The sequence below is a fragment of the Phascolarctos cinereus genome, unplaced genomic scaffold (genome assembly GCF_003287225.1).
Source record: "Phascolarctos cinereus isolate Bilbo 61053 unplaced genomic scaffold, phaCin_HiC Scaffold_9;HRSCAF=440, whole genome shotgun sequence".
Classification (NCBI taxonomy): domain Eukaryota; kingdom Metazoa; phylum Chordata; class Mammalia; order Diprotodontia; family Phascolarctidae; genus Phascolarctos; species Phascolarctos cinereus.
In genome coordinates, this window is record NW_027556402.1 from 9,466,347 (window position 1) to 9,482,783 (window position 16,437).

Genomic DNA, 16,437 nt, shown 5'->3' on the forward strand with positions numbered 1-16,437 from the left:
GCACCTATTATAGATGGTCTTTTCAAGGAGTTTATCCACAGAAAGAAGCAGAGACAGAAAAAGATGATTAGCATGGAGGGAAGGATCAAGTGGGATTTTTTTTTTGAGGGTTGGGGAGATATGGGCATGTTTGTAGGCAGTAGGGAGGAGTCAGTGGATAGGGAAAGACTGAAGATAAGTGATAGAGTGAGGATGACAGGGGACAATCTGTTGGAGGAGACAAGATGGAATGGCATCACTTATGAAAAGGAGTAAGGGAACCTCTTCATGTGAGACAGGAGTGTTGGGGAAAATAGTGGCAGAAGGTATCTGAGTGATATAAGATTAGGAAGAGGGGAGAAGGAGGAGCTCACAGTGAATGGCTTAAATTTTTTTCTGTAAAATATGAGGCACGGGTCTCAGCTGATGGGAGGGGGAGGAGGAGCCATGAGAGACTTGAGGAGGAATAAAAAGATTTGGAAGAGCTGCTGTGGAAGCTGTGAGATAGCGAGTTCCTAAGGAAGGTATAGGAGGATTGCTGAGCAGCAGTGAGGGCCCCTACAGGTTGTGTAACACAAATTTGTAGTGGACCCCGTCAAAAGGATTGGGTGATTTTCTCCACTTCCATTCAGCAGCACATGAGTAGGAGCAAAGGCTTCGGATGATAGAAGTGAGCCAAGGCTAAAGCTTGGCAGGGAATAATTGCTTATGTTACAAGGGGTTCTGGGGTGCAAAAAAAGAAACAGTGTGACGAGCTGCTTAATCAAGGGGACAAGATGGTGAGGGGCAGAGAAAAGAGTATGGCTAGTGTAGGGGAGATGGCCTGTTAGAGAACTGAGAGTTTAAGGGACTGGAGGTTGAGGTGAGGATGAAAAGTAGGGTTTTGTATTGGAAGGCAGAGGGTGAAATGGAATTTTAATAGACTGTGGTCAGATAAGAGGATATCAGAGTTCGTGAACATGGAAGTGGTTTATTTATAGGTGATTGCAAGATCAAAGGTATGACCATCTCTGTATGTGCTTGAGGTGGGGTGGAGGAATGGGTCATGGGAAATGAGAAAGTTGAGGAATTGGGACGTTAGGGTATTTGGGAGGGAGTAGAGGAGAGAAAGGTGAGCCAGGTAAAGAACTCATAGAGGAGAGAAGGGGAATATCCTGGAGGTCTGTAGACAACAGCAACCAGGATTTTGATTAGGTGGTAAATGTGTATTGTATGGACGTCAAAGAAGGAGAAGTTACTGAGTCATGGTGGGGGAAGAATCTGCAAGTGTCAGTGGGGAGCAAGGAATATTCTAACTCCATCACCTCAACTAGTGAGCCAAGGAGAATGACTGAAGGTGTAGCCAGTACTGGAAAAAGTAGCTAGGGAAGGTAAATGACCCAAAGACAAAGGAAGGATGTAGAGTGAATATAAATGGGTCACATCTTATGACTTGCATGCAGTCTATGACATAGCAAGCATGACACCAGACAAACATGAACAGAGAGAGATGGGACACGAGGGACAATATAGCAGCATCCTCAGTGCTGCCTCTTGGTACCCTAAGATGTTAAACGATGCAGAGAGTGACTTAAAATGCATCTGCTTGGTTCTTTTTGGACAACTTATGGAAAGATGTGGACAGGAATGGCTCAGGGTAAGTATACATGGAAGAATCATGATATACTGTGCAGGAAGCAGTCCCCACCCCAAAGAATGAAAGTCAAGAATTTAGGCTTAAGACAAGATGTTGGTCCTGGCTGGGTAGTATTTAATGTACTCCAGTCTTAAATAAGAAGCCATTCACACAAAGGTTCCAAACCAAATATATAATAAATAAATCATTAAGTTAAAAAAATATAGTTTATATTAAAATTTAACTCTTAGTGGCAATTGTCAATACAACAGAGTAATATAACACAGAATGATAATGCTACAGTTCTATACATGTGTCTTCAAAGGACACCATCAGCTAAAATCATAAAAATATGATTAATCATCTCTAAAAGGTATAACGTTCCCTTGCCTTACAGAGCAGGTGTGTGGGGTTCCTCTATCCATGCCGCCTGCTGCAATGGTCTTCTATAGAAACATTTCCCTTGTTTGTGCAGTAGGGGGTGCTAGAGTGCCTTTGAAATCAAAATGGATCAATGGAACTCTAGATGCCAAGGTAGAGCCAGCGCTTTGCCTGGTAAGAATTCTCAAAACAACAACAGCAACAACAAAAAACCAATCCAGTTACAGCTGGAAGAGAACTTAGAGATTAACGAGCTGGTTCATCTTCCTTTAACAGATGAAGAAAATGAGGCCCAGAGGGGCAGGCTGCTTTCCATCTGTAAATGGTATAATGTCCAAAAGTCATTCATCCTTTGCCTCCGACTGGTCTTGAATAACATGAGACCGAGGCAGAGCCTCCCGCTGGCCTTCCTCTCCCTCTGGTTTCTGAATGGCCATTGTCCCTCCCTGTGTTTCAGGAAAGATCTCTTAGGCCTCAAGTTTATTTGTACTTTTAAAAGTTCCCCCTCCCCCCACCTCAGCTTCCATGAAAGGATTTTTATTTCAGTGAAGAACTTGGTCAAACAGCTTCTGAGCAGATATTTCAGAGGTCTAACAGTTATGGTACTGAGAGAAATCCATTATTTTGAAACTCAAACTATGACGTCAAAGAAACAGTCAGCCACCAAACCGGGCAGAGATAAGAACATATTAAGTCAGTGTTTCAGATGCTGCAGAGCTGCCGACCTACCATGGTTTCTGTAGCGTTGGCCAGACCAGATAGAAGTGGAGAGCTTTTAAGGTGGAGCTGAGACACGTGTAAATGTTCACGGTTGTCATCACGTGTGCCAGCCATTTCCAAAATGGTCAAGGCTTTCAGAATGCAGTGTGGTCACTGAGCTGAGGTCCTAAGAAAGAATTATGGTCTTGAAAATGTTTCTGTTTGGAACCAGCTATTTAAGCGAAACCAGCCTCCGCTTGAGTTAGCAGGTGGCTGCCATACACTTCTCTTTCAAAACAGACGTAGATTTTTTTTCTCTCACTTCCTACTAGACCCAGAGCATTGATCATCCCACACATTCTCTGTTCTTTGGCATGTTCCAAAGATCAATCTGACAAAGATAGGGGCTTCTTGAATTAGCTTATGACTCTGTGGTAACCATTTTATTCTTTAGAGCAAAGGATCTTAACCTTTTTGGGTCATTGGTCCCTTCTAGCAGTCTAGTGAAGCCCATGGACCCCTTCTCATAGTAATGTTTTGTGATACATACAATGAAATACATAGAATTACGAAGGAAACTGAGTATAGGGAAATGCAGTTTTCCAAAAAATGTTTTAGAAAAGTTCACTAACCCCAGATTAAGAACTCATCCTATAAATATATTTAGCTTCACAGAGAAGGTTATTGAAGGGGCTGCTTGTTTCCATTACACTGTTTGGATGCATGGTATATTTAAGACAAAGGGACATGTCTTTCCCCCAAGCCATTTAGACACAAGTTGTGCAAGGAATTTTGCAATGTTAGCTCCATAGGAGTTCAGTTTTCAGATTTCAAAGCTCAGGTTGGCCAGGGATGTTATTGCTTCACTGCCATCTCCTGTATCCATTATGAAGGCTTTGTTGGAGAACGGGAGGAGGCAAAAAATGAAATGTGGCAGCTCCGACTGGCCCAGAATACTTTCTGTGAACGTAGTGGATAGGATAGTGGAGTTGGAGTCAGGAAGACCTGAGTTCAAATCCTTCCTTGGGGTTATAAGCAGTGTGGCCCTGAGCATAGATCACTTAGCTTTTATTTTTTTTCCTTCTGGGACTCATCTACAAGATGACTGGGTTAGACTTTCTGGCCTCTAGAGTTCCAGCTCTCAATCTATGAATGGTAAGGAGATTTTGGTAGGGCCATTTTATACCCTCTGCTGGCACAGTACCCTAATCCTGTGAAAAAACCATGAATAATATAAATACATTTCTTCATTTCCATAGAATATAAATATTTCATCGGATCCTTATGAACAAAGCGACATTCTTAGTAGCCAGCTAGAAAAATAATTCCCCTCAAAGCATAAATAGGTTACATTTTTAACATGTAAAATATACTAAGAAAAGGGGAAAACTGTTCAGATAAGATTTTAAAAATTAGGTCGTTTTCTCTTTTAAAAAAGTTTTGTCTTTTTAAAATTTTTCTTAGCTCCTGTTTCTATGTTCTCATTCATGTTTGAATAGGGACATTCTATTATGAATATGAACTAGCCAGTATTTAATTAAGCATGGTAAGGAGATCAGGGTTGCCAGAGGAGAAAGGGAACAAAATAAGATAGGGGCAGATTGAGAGTGATCCCGTCTGGATCCTCCTCCCCGTCTCCTTGTGACATTACCCCACTTGGGTAACACAGTGAAGGATGAATATCAGAGGACACGGCCTCTCCATCTATCCCCTTGGTAATGAGGCTATGAGCTGACCATGTCTTCAAGTCACCAAATCCAGGATAGAAGAAGGGCTGGAAGGTTTGGAGCTGATAATAATTTTGGAAAACTCTCCCTGACTTTAAACTCTTATCTGAACTCATTTCCCCCCATCATAGTTATGCTGCATTTGCTCAGTTAGAATATTAAGATCTTAGAGTATGTCATATAGTGTCCAACTTTCTCTTAGGGCTGTGGGCATCTTCACCTCCCTCGTGTATTAGGTGCAGTGGCCATGGCAACGATGATGGTGGGGATGATGCTGATCATAAGAAATCATCTGTGAAGACAACACAGCATCAGTGATCCCAGCATGAAGAGCCCAGTCCCCATGTGTAGATGGAAGTGATATAAGAAACAAAGATACCTTTTGGAGAAGTGATCTCAGGCTGTCGAGGAATTCTTGGGGTGGTTTCTTCTCAAAGGAATCACAGGAAGGGCATTTCTGGAAAGCCAAGAAGCAGAAGCGTTTATTTGCACCCTTAATGCCATGGTTTCTTGGAAAGAAGAAAGGAAGAGAAGGAAGGAGGAGAGGAGGGAGGGAGAGAGGAATGGATGGAAGGAAGAGAGGGACGAAAGAAAAGATAAAAGAACAGAAAGAAAGGGAGGGAGGAAACAAGCATTTATTAAGCACCTACTACCTTCCAGGCATTACACTAAACTCTTTACAAGTATCTCATTTAGATAGGCGTGCACATCACCTGCCTATTATCCATCAAGCTGAAAGACAAAATCCTATACTGTCACTCTACTGGGGCAGGGTGGGGAAAGTGGGGAGAAGGAGGATGGAAAGAACTTGGAATCAAGAGCCTGGAGTCCTGGATTCTATTCCCACATTTGTCCTAATATGGTGAATAATTTTTGTTAAGTCACAACCTCTTTAGGCCTCCTTACTTTTAAAATGAGAGCATTGAATGAAGTGATCTTTAAAGTATTAAAAAAAATCCCATGACTTCTCTCTCCCCCTCTCTCTCCCCCCTCTTCCCCCCTCCCCCCTCTCTCCCCCCTCTCTCTCCCCCTCTCTCCCCCTCTCTCTCCGCCCCCTGTCTCCCCATCTCTCTCCCCCCTCTCTCCCCATCTCTCTCCCCCCTCTCTCCCTCTCTCCCCCTCCCCCCTCTCTCACCCCACTCTCTCCCCCCTCTCTCCCCCCTCTCTCTCCCCCTCTCCCCCCCTTTAGAGGAAGGCAGAATAAAGGCAGTCAGGGATGATGGGTGGTCTTTGTTCCATTCATCAAACAAGCATTTATGAGACATCTGCTATGGGCTAGGAAGTATACTGGGTGCTGTGGATGGAAATGCAAAGAATGAAACAATCCTTACTCCTAGGGACTCTCTATGGCATCGGGGATGACAACCCACACATATATAAGTATACGCAGAATAAACACAAAGTGTGTGGGAGGGAGGGTGGACCTGCACAGTTGGGGGTGTCAGGGAAGGCTTCACAGAGAAGGTGGTGTGTGTCATGAGTGGGCCATTTCATTCTTGCCCCAGGCCTGCCTGAACCCCCTGACTGGCCTGAGTCGAGCCCAGCCAGAGTATTGACTCTGGAACTTTGTTTTGAAGGAAGAGAGGGATTGTATGGGGCAGAGTTGAGGTTGGAATTCATTCCAGATGTGGAGGGTGGTCTGAGTCAGGGCATGGAGATGGAATGCCATACATGAGAAAGAAAGCAAGGTAATTTGGCTGGCCTCTTGTGTGTAAGGAAGAAGAGTAATTCATGTCCAGTGAGGCTGGAAAGATAGGCCAGGTTGTGAAGGGCTTTGAAAGTCGCACAGAGCATGTTTATGTTTGATCCCAGAGGCAACAGGGAGTTTACTGAGCAGGGGAATGAATGATGTGATCAGATCTGCTCTTAGGGACAGACACCTGGACATCAGTGTGGAGGAATAGGTTGGAGGGGGGACACACTGATGTGGGGAGACTCCGTAGGTAGCCATTGAAATAATCGAAGCAAGACATGATCAGGACCAGAATCTGGTGGCTGTGTGAGTGTGGAGGAGGGGTTGATAGAGGAGAAATTGTGGAGGGAGAAATGGCAAAATTTGGCAACTGATTAGATAATTGGGGTGAAGGCATTAGGAGTCAAGGCTAATGGAACACTGAGCCTGAGAGACCTGAAGAACGCTGGTGCCTTCCATAGCAGGAAGGGAGGGAAGAAGCAGTTATATAGAACCTACTACGTGCCAGGAAGTGTGCCAAGCACTTTGCAGATGTTATCTCCTTGGATTCGCACAATAACCTTGGGAGGTAGGCACTATTATTGCCCCCATTTTACAGTTGAGAAAACCGAGGCAAACAGAGGTTAAGTGACTTGCCCAGGGTCACAGTCAGTAATTGTTTGAGGTCGGATTTGATTTTGAGTCTTCCTGACCCCTTGCCACTGAGGTGCTAGAAATAAGAAAGTTTGGTGGGGGGTGGAGAATGTTGGGGACACGTTAAGTTCGAGATACTTATGGGACATCCAGTTAGAAATTCTCAGTAGGTAGTTGGTGATAAGGGACAGGATTAGGGGAGAGAATGTTTTTGGTTATATGGACCTGTGCATCATCTGTATAGAGAGAGATGATAATTAAACCCATGGAAGCTGAGGAGATCATTGAGAGGGTGTAGAGAAAGAAGTGACAGAACCTTGAGAAATACAGTTGGGAATGGGATATGGATGAAGAGGTGCTAAGGAGACTGAAAAGGAGTGGTCAGCTGGGTAGGTAGGAGGGGAGCCAGGGTAGAATTGGGTCATGAAAACTCTGGAAAGAATGCTCAGGAAAAGAGAGTGAGTGGTCAATAGCATCAGATGTGGTAGAGTCCAAGAATGGTTAGGACTGAGAAAAGAATATCAGCTTTGGTGGCTGGAAGAACTGGTGACTTGGGAGAGAAGGATTTCGGGTGAGTGATGAGGTCAGAGGTCAGGTTTAAAGTGATTGACAAGAGATGAAGTAGAGGACAAGGATAGATGGTTTGGCTGAGAAAGGGAAGGAAATGTGATCTGTTGAGGGGAAGGTAGGGGCTTAGCGAGGGCTTTTTTCCCCCAGGATGGGGAGACTTGGGCATGTTTGTAGGCATCAGGGAACTAGTAAATAGAAAACAGTTGAAGATGATGGGGCATGATTGAATGGCTGTCTTCTGGAGAAGACCCAAGAGAATGGGGTCAAGGGCCTATGTACCAGGATCATTCTACTTGGAATAATCAGAGTCACCCAGCCATTAAGTATTAGAAATGGATCTTAAACTCAGGTCTTCCTGGCTCTGAGGCCATATTACCCTGCTTCTCAAGTTACTAAGAATAGTTAGCTTAAATCAAAAGTTACCAGAGGGCAGAAATGAGCTGCCTCCCTGCCCCACTTAACTCTCTTCCCTCTTTTTTCCACATCTTCCCTCCCCAACCATGCCTCAGGAATGGTATCTGCCCCAGTACCCAAAATTTCTAATTATGGTCCCACTTCTAGACCACTCATATTGAGAGGAAAAACGGTGAGAACATAACTGTCTAAATTAGGAGAAAATATTTCAGAGATTACAAATGACAGCAAGTTTCCTTGTACCCATACTACTCCTTGGTAGGTTGGGTACCTGGGTACATTGCTCTCACCCTCACGGGTCACCTGAGCCCCAAGTGAAGCTCAGAGTGTCCAGCACTTTGGAGTCCAGGGGCTATGCCTTCCCCCAAAGTGAGACCTAACCAGGGAGCCCCAAGAAGCCTTGGGGAGTCTCACTGGAGCACCCAACTTTGTGGTTCACAAGTAGAAACATGGTAGATGGTGGGTGACGAAAAGCTTACTGGCTTGGTCTTTTTGGCCTCCCTCCAAGGCAGTTTCCTTCTCAGTTGTTTAATTAAGACGTCAAATCTCATTTTCTTTTCTTCATCATCGTAGGGTGTTAACGGAGCCTCCTGAAAACATTTAATAGCTGATTCCTCACAGTGTTTCTGAAAGAAAAAATGTTTACATATGTATGAGAAAACCAAGGAGAAAAAGGGAGCTTCCCTGCCTTGGTCATTCCATCTTTCCCAGTGGTTGGAGTTCCTCTTAATTAATAACTGGCATCTAAGTGGAACAGTAGATGGAGCACTGGGCCTGGAGTTAGGAAGACCCTGATGCCAAAGCCTGACACTTATTAACTGTGTAGCCACGGGCAAATCGCTTACTCTTTCTCAGGCTTGGTTTCCTCATCTGTAAAATGGGGAGATTAATTCAGTGGTCTCTGAGGTCCCTTCCAGCTCAAAATCTACTTATGAAGGTTTAAAACTTGCCTCTTTCACCTAAGACTGTGTGATGCCAAGCTTGACATCTGCGTGTCCTAGGCAATTCTCTGACAGTCAGAGAAGGTGCCCACCTGCACTGGTTGAGGGACTTTCCTCATCCAGGAGTTCCCTATAGCAATGAGATCATAGGTCTGGGCCCCCTACCCTTCTTTCCCTCCATCACGGTTCGAAAAGTGCTTTGTAGACCAATGGTATTGGGTTCTTCTGACAGCCCCACAGGAAGGTGCTACAGGTAGCTTCTTAACCATTTTACAGATGAACAAGCAGGTTCTTGAAGGCTCAGTGACTTACCTAAGGTCACAGAGCTAGTAAAGATCAGAGGTAGGATCTGAATGCAGGTCTTCTGCGCTCCAAATCCAGCATTCCAATCACTTTTCTGTTTGGCCTCTCATGAGATCATAGAGGGACCTTTAAAGGAAGGAAGTGTGCCAGGGGCTGGGCACCAGCTACTGAAGTGATTTACAAATATTATCTCATTTGATCCTCACAACAACCCTTCCAGGGAGGTGCTTTGATTATCCCCATTTTATAGATGGGGAAACTGAAGCAGGCAAAGGTTAAGTGATCTGCCCAAGGTCACGCAGCTAGTGTCTGAGTCCAGATTTGAACTGAGAGCTTCCTGACTCCTGGCCCAAGGCTCTATCCACTTACCACCGGGCTGCCTCTTAGGTACCATTAACCGCCCGCCTGGTGTCCTGCCCTGGATAGTTCAGGAATTCTGGAATCTCCATCCATCACTTAAGAGCCATCAGTATATCGTTTTGATACATGTGTTCTGTTGAAAGCTTAGAAAGGTTGCATTCTGTATGACCCTGGATAAATCACTTTACTTCTGCACTCTAGGCAAGCCTCTAAAACTGTAAGGTATACAGAGGGTACAATCTGCATGGACAGAGAGAGTTTCCTCACCTGGGAGTGCCTTATAGGAATGAAACCACAGGTTCAGGTCCTTTTTCCCTGTTATAAAATCAGTACAACCAAACAATCTGATTTTCAGGATATGGAAGGAAAGAACAGAGACCCTTAGAACGGGAAAATCCTTGTGGTAGCATGCTTTGAAGAGGCATGCATTAGCTTGCCATGCTTTGGTAAAAACAGTATTTACCAAATACCGTCATAATTTAGAAGTGGAAGGGATCACAGAGATTAGCTCCTCCGATATCTTTATTTTACAGTTGAAGAAACTGAGGCTTAGAGAGGTGGTCACATGGATAGTAAGTAGCAGAGCTAAGATTTAAACTCAGGTCCTTTGACTCCAAATCAAGCAGGGATTCTTAAACTGGGGTCCATGGACCCCAAGTGGGGGGGTGTCTAGAAATAGATTTCAGGGGGCCCACAAGCTTGAATTATTTTTTTAAAAAATCACACCTTTATTTTGTGTAATCTCTAATTGAAATTTAGCATTTCCTTCCATTAGGATTTTTAAAAAATTCGGAGGTCCAGACACTTTACCAAAGGGATTCACAACAGAAAAAAAGTAAAAGACAAAAAAAAGTCCATCCTGGGATCAGAATTGAGAAGGAAAATCAAGGGCCCCTCACCTTGAAAAATAAAGCTTACAATTATTTGGTTATTTAAGTGAATCAAGTTAATGCTGGTTCTAAGAAAACGTAGGATCCTAAGTCTAGGCAGAGCCCGAGGAGACCCCCACGGGCATTTGGCGCAGCCTCACCCGATACACGTGAGGAAACCGGGGCTGAGAGGATAGGATCTTTGCTGGGGCTGTACCCAGCTGCCAAGAGAGTGAGTGTACGTGGCATACATAGGACCTTCGAGCTGGGAGTCATTGTCGAGGCCGGGGCTCAAGCCTCCTCCTTTTACAGATGAGGAAGCTGAGGTTGACTTCCATAGTCACACACCGAGTATCAGAGGTGGGATCCGAACCAGCGCTTCCTGACTCTAGTCTAGCGCTTCATCCGCTATACCACGAATGTGTTAACTTTTTAAAAAAATTTAAAAAGCTTTGTCTTTGGGATTTCTTTGAAACAAAAGTTCGATGGCTGGGGGTCGTGCCCCCTGCTCTGCACTTTTCGCAGACCCCACGGATCTCCTGTCGGTACCTCGCGTCTCCCCTAAGTGCTGGTTAGGGGACCCCGCACCGACGCAATCGCGGCTCTCGACCCAAGCTCCAGCTTCCCTTCTCTGCTTTCTCTCCCTCCCAGCCTGGCCGCCAGCTTTCAGCAGGGCCAGGCAGCCCCCTTCCGCAGCTTGGTCAAAATGCTTATTTAAGAGAAACGATTTCTAAATGTGAACTCGGGCGCTGCATTTTTCCTTGAAAACCACATGCTCGCATTTGTTTCAGTTTCTCTCGTTTTCTTTTCTTTTTAACCACTACCGGCCTAACTTACTGGAAAAAAAAATAATATTCATAATTAAAGAGGCAAATTTTCCAGCTGAAACTGAAAAACCTTAACTGTTTCATCCGTGATGATCTGAACAACCAGCGTTTCTCACCGAGGCCCAGGATTGCTGAGTTAACACTTCCAGGTGCGTGTTGACAGAAAATTAGCCACCAGAGCAGAAAGGAGTCCTGCGGACCTTGTATCATTACCCCCGCTCATCTGCTGGGTCAAGGGTATTGATTACAGGCTGATGTGTTTAAAGCAGATTTACTGCAAGTCTGGTGAGCCCTTTGCATTACAGTTCCTTTGCAGGGAGTGCTTTGGAGATGACTAGGTGCTTTTCTGCAGATTGCAGCCCTGGGAGATAGGCTAAGTGCAGATGGTTTTAGCTCTGTGTCACCAGGTTCAGAAACAGCTCAGAAAAGCTACCTGTGACTGGAGCAGGGTCACACAGGGTGGCCAGTAGCAGGACCACAATTCAAAGCTAGGTCCCTCCTGACCCCAATTTACAGAATCATAGGATCATAGAGGGGCCTTAGAGGAAGGAAATAACCATTAATATAATGCCTACTGTGTGTGCACCAGGCACTGTGCTCAGCACTTGACAAGGATCCTCACAACCCTTGGAGGTCGGTGCTATTTTATCCCCATTTTAGAGCTGAGAAAACTGAGGCGGGGAGAAGTCACCTAGCTGTGTCTGAGGCTAGATTTGAAGTCAGGGCCAGTCCTGTCCGCTGTGACACCTCGCTGCTTCTAATAGCTCTAGAGGCTGCTAAGTCCATCCTTCTCATTTTGAGATGAGGGAATTGAAGCACAGAGAAGTTAAGGGACTTGGCCAGGGTCATCCAAGTGGAAAGTTCTTAGAGCCTGAGATTTTGCCTTAGGTCTTTCCTGATTCCAAGTCCAGCTCTGTCCACTATGCTTCACTGTCTTGCTGAAAGGGATCTTATCTGAACCTCCTTAAACTTGCAATGAAAAGTCCTTTGGTGTGGTAGAAGGACTGAACAGAGTCAAGAGGAGTACATTTATATCAGTTCCGATTCTATGACCTTGGACAAGTTCCTCTTTGCCTCAGGTTCCTCGCCTGTAAAGTGGGGATTATAATGCTAACTCTTCACAGGTTGTTTGGAAGAGTGCTTTGAAAATTTGAAAGTACCACGGAAATATGAGCTGGTTGAACCATGGACAACGTTTAAATGAGCATCTTGGGTCTTCCCCACACACACACACACTGGCTGACATCTTTGCCCACCCACTGCCTCTCTGAAGCACTGTGTTGCTATGGCTGCCTGGTTCCTCCAGCAATGTGGGGTGCTGGGCCAGTGTCCTGTCCTTCTCCAGGAGGCAGATCCTGGGACCTATTGGGAAGGCCAGCTTTGGATATCTTTTCCTTGACCTTTTGCCATTACGAAATAGCCAGTGGAAATCTATGGAGTTCTCTGCTGTTGTCTGAGGGTCGTAGGAAACCCAAGGAAGTCAAAAGCCACAGTGGCAAACCATCGAGACACGCTGCTTCCTCTTTTTCCCGCAGGAGAGTGAGACAAGAGCTGCGCCTGCAGCCAGGTACACTGCCTTAGATTTCACAAACGTGTTTGCCTTCTTTAAAATAGAATTTCACAGCCCACGGCGGCGCCGGCTGTACATCTGGCTGAATGCTAAGAGGTCCCCTCCAGCTCTAAATCCTGTGTCTCTGTGATGCTCTGTTATCGCTTTCAGAATGGAAGCATCTAAAGAAGTGCTTTGCTCCCTTGGACACATCTCTTTTGTTCTACATGGAAACTGGGGTTTGAGTCATTGAAAAAATAGGAAACTGTATAGATAGACAGATAATTTGTAATAACTGATTACAAAAAGTTTGTTAGCTTACAGCTGGAATGGACCTTATGGGGACCCCCAGTCCAACACACCCATTTTATGGATGAGGAAACTGAGCCTTAGAAAGGTGAAGTTACTGGCCCAATGTCACATGGAAAACAAATGATAGAGTCAGGATTTGAACCTAGGTACTCTGACTTGACATAGTGCCTGGCACATAGTAGGCTTACTATAAATGTTTGGTTCCGTTCCCCTTCTTTCCATGGTACCACAACTGCCTGATAGTCCCTTGAAAACTGTAGGAAGCATTTGACATATATGATTTCATTTGTCTTCCTGAAAGTTCTATGAGGCCAGTACCATAGGTATTCTAATCTCCATTTTACTGATAAGGAAATTGAGGCTCTGAGAATTTAAGAGACTAAAGTGTAAGAGCTGGGATTTGGGCCTGGTTCTTGATGGCCAAGTCCAACATTCTATCTAATACTCCACTAAGAACTATATGAAGACTGTGGACTTGTCTACTACAGCAGACTTCACAGTTTTTGCGCCATGGGATGGAGTCCCATCTACAGGCAGTGTCACTCCCAACCCAACTCTAGTGAAGTGCTCTGCACACACTAATTAGGTAAGTGCTTAGTAAATGTTGGGTGTATTGTATCACATCTATGTGCCAGGCAATACAACCTCTTAACATTCACTGTCTGAAAGAAACATTTAGATGATTCATTTTTGTATCCTTCTAGAGGCCAGTCAAATGGTCTTGGCTTGAGTGAAGGTTAGACAAAAGGGAGACCAAAGTGGAAGTACTTTCTCCTTTTCTGAGCTGGCCTGCTGGGAAGGTGCCTTACCTCTTCCAGCCTCGTCCTTTGTCACTGGTACCCAACGCCATTTGATGAGTGTTATCTCACTGCTGAGACAATACCCTTTCATTTGCCTCATTGTTTACATATTCAAAGCATGATGAGCAGATGCATCTCTTAAGAAGCATCCTCCCTTGGACTCAGTTAGGGACAACCTCCTCCTACTTGGTTGGAGGGAGCTCTTAGCTTGATTCCTTTTGCAAAATGCATGCAGTAAATAGTAGGGCAGAATAGGTTTTAGGAAAAATGAGTTACTATGACTCATTCACTTTCTCAACTATTTACACTCATTTCCAGTAACTCCTTGCTTGTCACTCTTTCGTGTAACATCTAGATCCCTCCCTGTTCTGGTCCCTAGCTTTCTTGTTATTTTTGTTTTTGAAAACACAGATGCACAGCAGTGAAAACATTCCTCCACTACTTTCTGTGTGATTTACATGCAGGAATTAACCTGAAGTTAGTGCTGTCTAACTGGTCCTTCCTGGGATTCTGATGGATTTCTTTTTAAGTAGCTTAAGAATGCATAACTCATGGTGCAAGCAATACCTAACTGATCAGCAGCATTCAGAATCCTTCTGAGACCCCAAAGAAGTATAATCATGTCAATGCCCCTACTCTTGTCCATCCGACTAATTATTTGTCTTTACCTTAATGAACAAACCTTTCGTGGTATGCATCCGTATTTTACATGCTTCTTCCTAGCCATTAAAAATTAGATGGGTTGCCTACTCCTTGGGTCCTTTCTCAAGGCAGAGTGATGGACCGTATGGCCTCTGGGTATTCATTTCAGCCAAGTAGTTTTGTAGAATCTTGGCTGGGGAATCCATTCACTGAATTTGGAGTCAGATGACCTGAATTCAAATCCCACCTTGGTCATTTATTAACTATGTGACCTCAGGCAAGACACTTGACATCTCTGGGCCTCAGTTTCCTCATCTGAAAAATGAGGCACCTGGACTTTATGGCCTTTAAGGTCCCTTCCAGTTCTAAATCCATGGTCCTAAGATGCTATCTATCTATGACTTGGAAGTGGTAGAAGATCAAATTCAAGAGATGGACATATGTAAAAAAAACCCTCTTGGATTATACCTTAATGTACTTGATATACCTGAGCACTCATCACAGAAGAAAGTTTAATATCTGAGCAAACAATATATCAACATTTTATGACTTCTTGCATACAAGATTTAATTCCAAATGAATGGACTGTTCGAGGATGAATGATTTAATTTTGATGCTACTCCACACTCCTGCTTGCCCTACCAAGGTAGGACATTTCTTCCTCATCAGCCTTTTACAATATTCAAACATAAACATTTAGAGCAATGTAGAACTGGTCTTACCTCAACATTGTCAGGGGTAGGCAGAAGTGCAGGGTCCTAGAGCAAAAGAAAATGGCATTCATGTGATTTTTAGGTGGACAAGGGCTCCTTTCGGACTGAGAACAAGCAGCATCAAAGCCTTGGGTCGTTCACCCCTTGGTGACGGCTCTGTTCTTACTCACCGTGTCATTCATACACGTTTTCAGCTGTTGAACAATTTGTAGAAGTTGGACCATCCTGGTCTGGCGGCGGATTGGGGAGCTGTGTTTAGGGGCCACTGTCCCAGAGAAGATGATGACCAGGCAGTAGATGACTATCCTCTCCATGGGGCCAGGTTTTAGCCTTCCAATTGCCAGGAGTCAATCCCTGTCTTTGCTATGGATCTTACTAGAGGGGTACAATGGACAGGCTGTCAGCCACTCACCTATTTATTCATCCTTGCAGGAGAGCTAAAGCCCTCCCATTTCAGCCTGGAAATCTTTGTGAGATGGATGAATGTGAGTAACTTTTTTCTTTTCCACTGGCTAGGTAGACGTGTGCATGTGTGAGGGCGTGGGGGCAGGGATTGATGGAGACTGTAAAATATGCCCCATCTGCATGTTAGACAGGAAAAGGAGAGAATGGGTGGATTCCAGTTTTCACCATGAATCAAAAGGGGCCCAGAAGTAAACAGTAGGTATTATAAGACTTCAAAGCAATAAACAAAAACACCTTGATCTCCTTTTTTCAGGCCACCCACAGCATCTTACCTGTGCCATCTGACACCCTGGGGGCACACTCATAGTGACACTCCAGTGATGAGTCAGCTGACCTCATTTGTTGCTCTATAGGTCTTACCCAGTGACTTTGTCATTCTGTTTGGAATTAGCTGGTATGCCACCAGCTATGTAGGAGGAGAGGAAGCCTTTAGGAAGTTTTGAATAGAGAGGGCATTTCCCAAAGAAAAATTCTAGGTTCTGGCTAACTCAGAAATGGGACTCAGTCAGTCGACTAGCACTTATTAGGTTCCTACTATGCGCAAATAGCACATTTGCAATAGCAAATCTTGGTCTGCTGTTATTAATATTGACACCTACCAGCAGGGTGACCTTGGGCAAATTACTTATCTCTGAGAATCAGTTTCTTCATCTGTAAAATGGGGATAATAATATTTCTAGTACTAACCTCACAAAAGTGGGGTGACATGATGTACATATAAGATAAAGTACCTAACGTGCTTCGCAGACTTTACAGAGCTCTGTATAAATGGCATTATTGTTATAGTGTTGGTGGTTTCTGACACTGCATTTGAAAATCTTGATTTGCTAATGCCCGAGGTACTACACCTCCCTGGCCCAATGCTGTATCCTTGTTGGGCAGCCCTTCCATGACATGGTTAAGTAAATCACTTTTTGTTAAATATTAGATGTTCTATGAAGGTCT

General features: G+C 44.4%; 1 protein-coding gene and 1 long non-coding RNA gene across 2 annotated transcripts in view; one reads left to right on the plus strand and one right to left on the minus strand.

Annotated features, from left to right (window-relative positions):
• Positions 1 to 16,437, plus strand: part of LOC110222959 (uncharacterized) — a 107,604-nt gene that overhangs the window by 72,356 nt on the left and 18,811 nt on the right. The window lies entirely within an intron of this gene.
• On the minus strand, positions 1,773 to 15,669 carry IL21 (interleukin 21). Its single transcript, XM_021008270.2, has 5 exons — positions 15,198 to 15,669; positions 15,037 to 15,072; positions 8,191 to 8,337; positions 4,781 to 4,858; positions 1,773 to 4,693 (listed from the first exon to the last, which is right to left on the minus strand). The coding sequence occupies exons 1-5, from the start codon at positions 15,339 to 15,341 to the stop codon at positions 4,634 to 4,636; spliced, it is 465 nt and encodes a 154-aa protein (XP_020863929.1). The 5' UTR covers positions 15,342 to 15,669; the 3' UTR covers positions 1,773 to 4,633.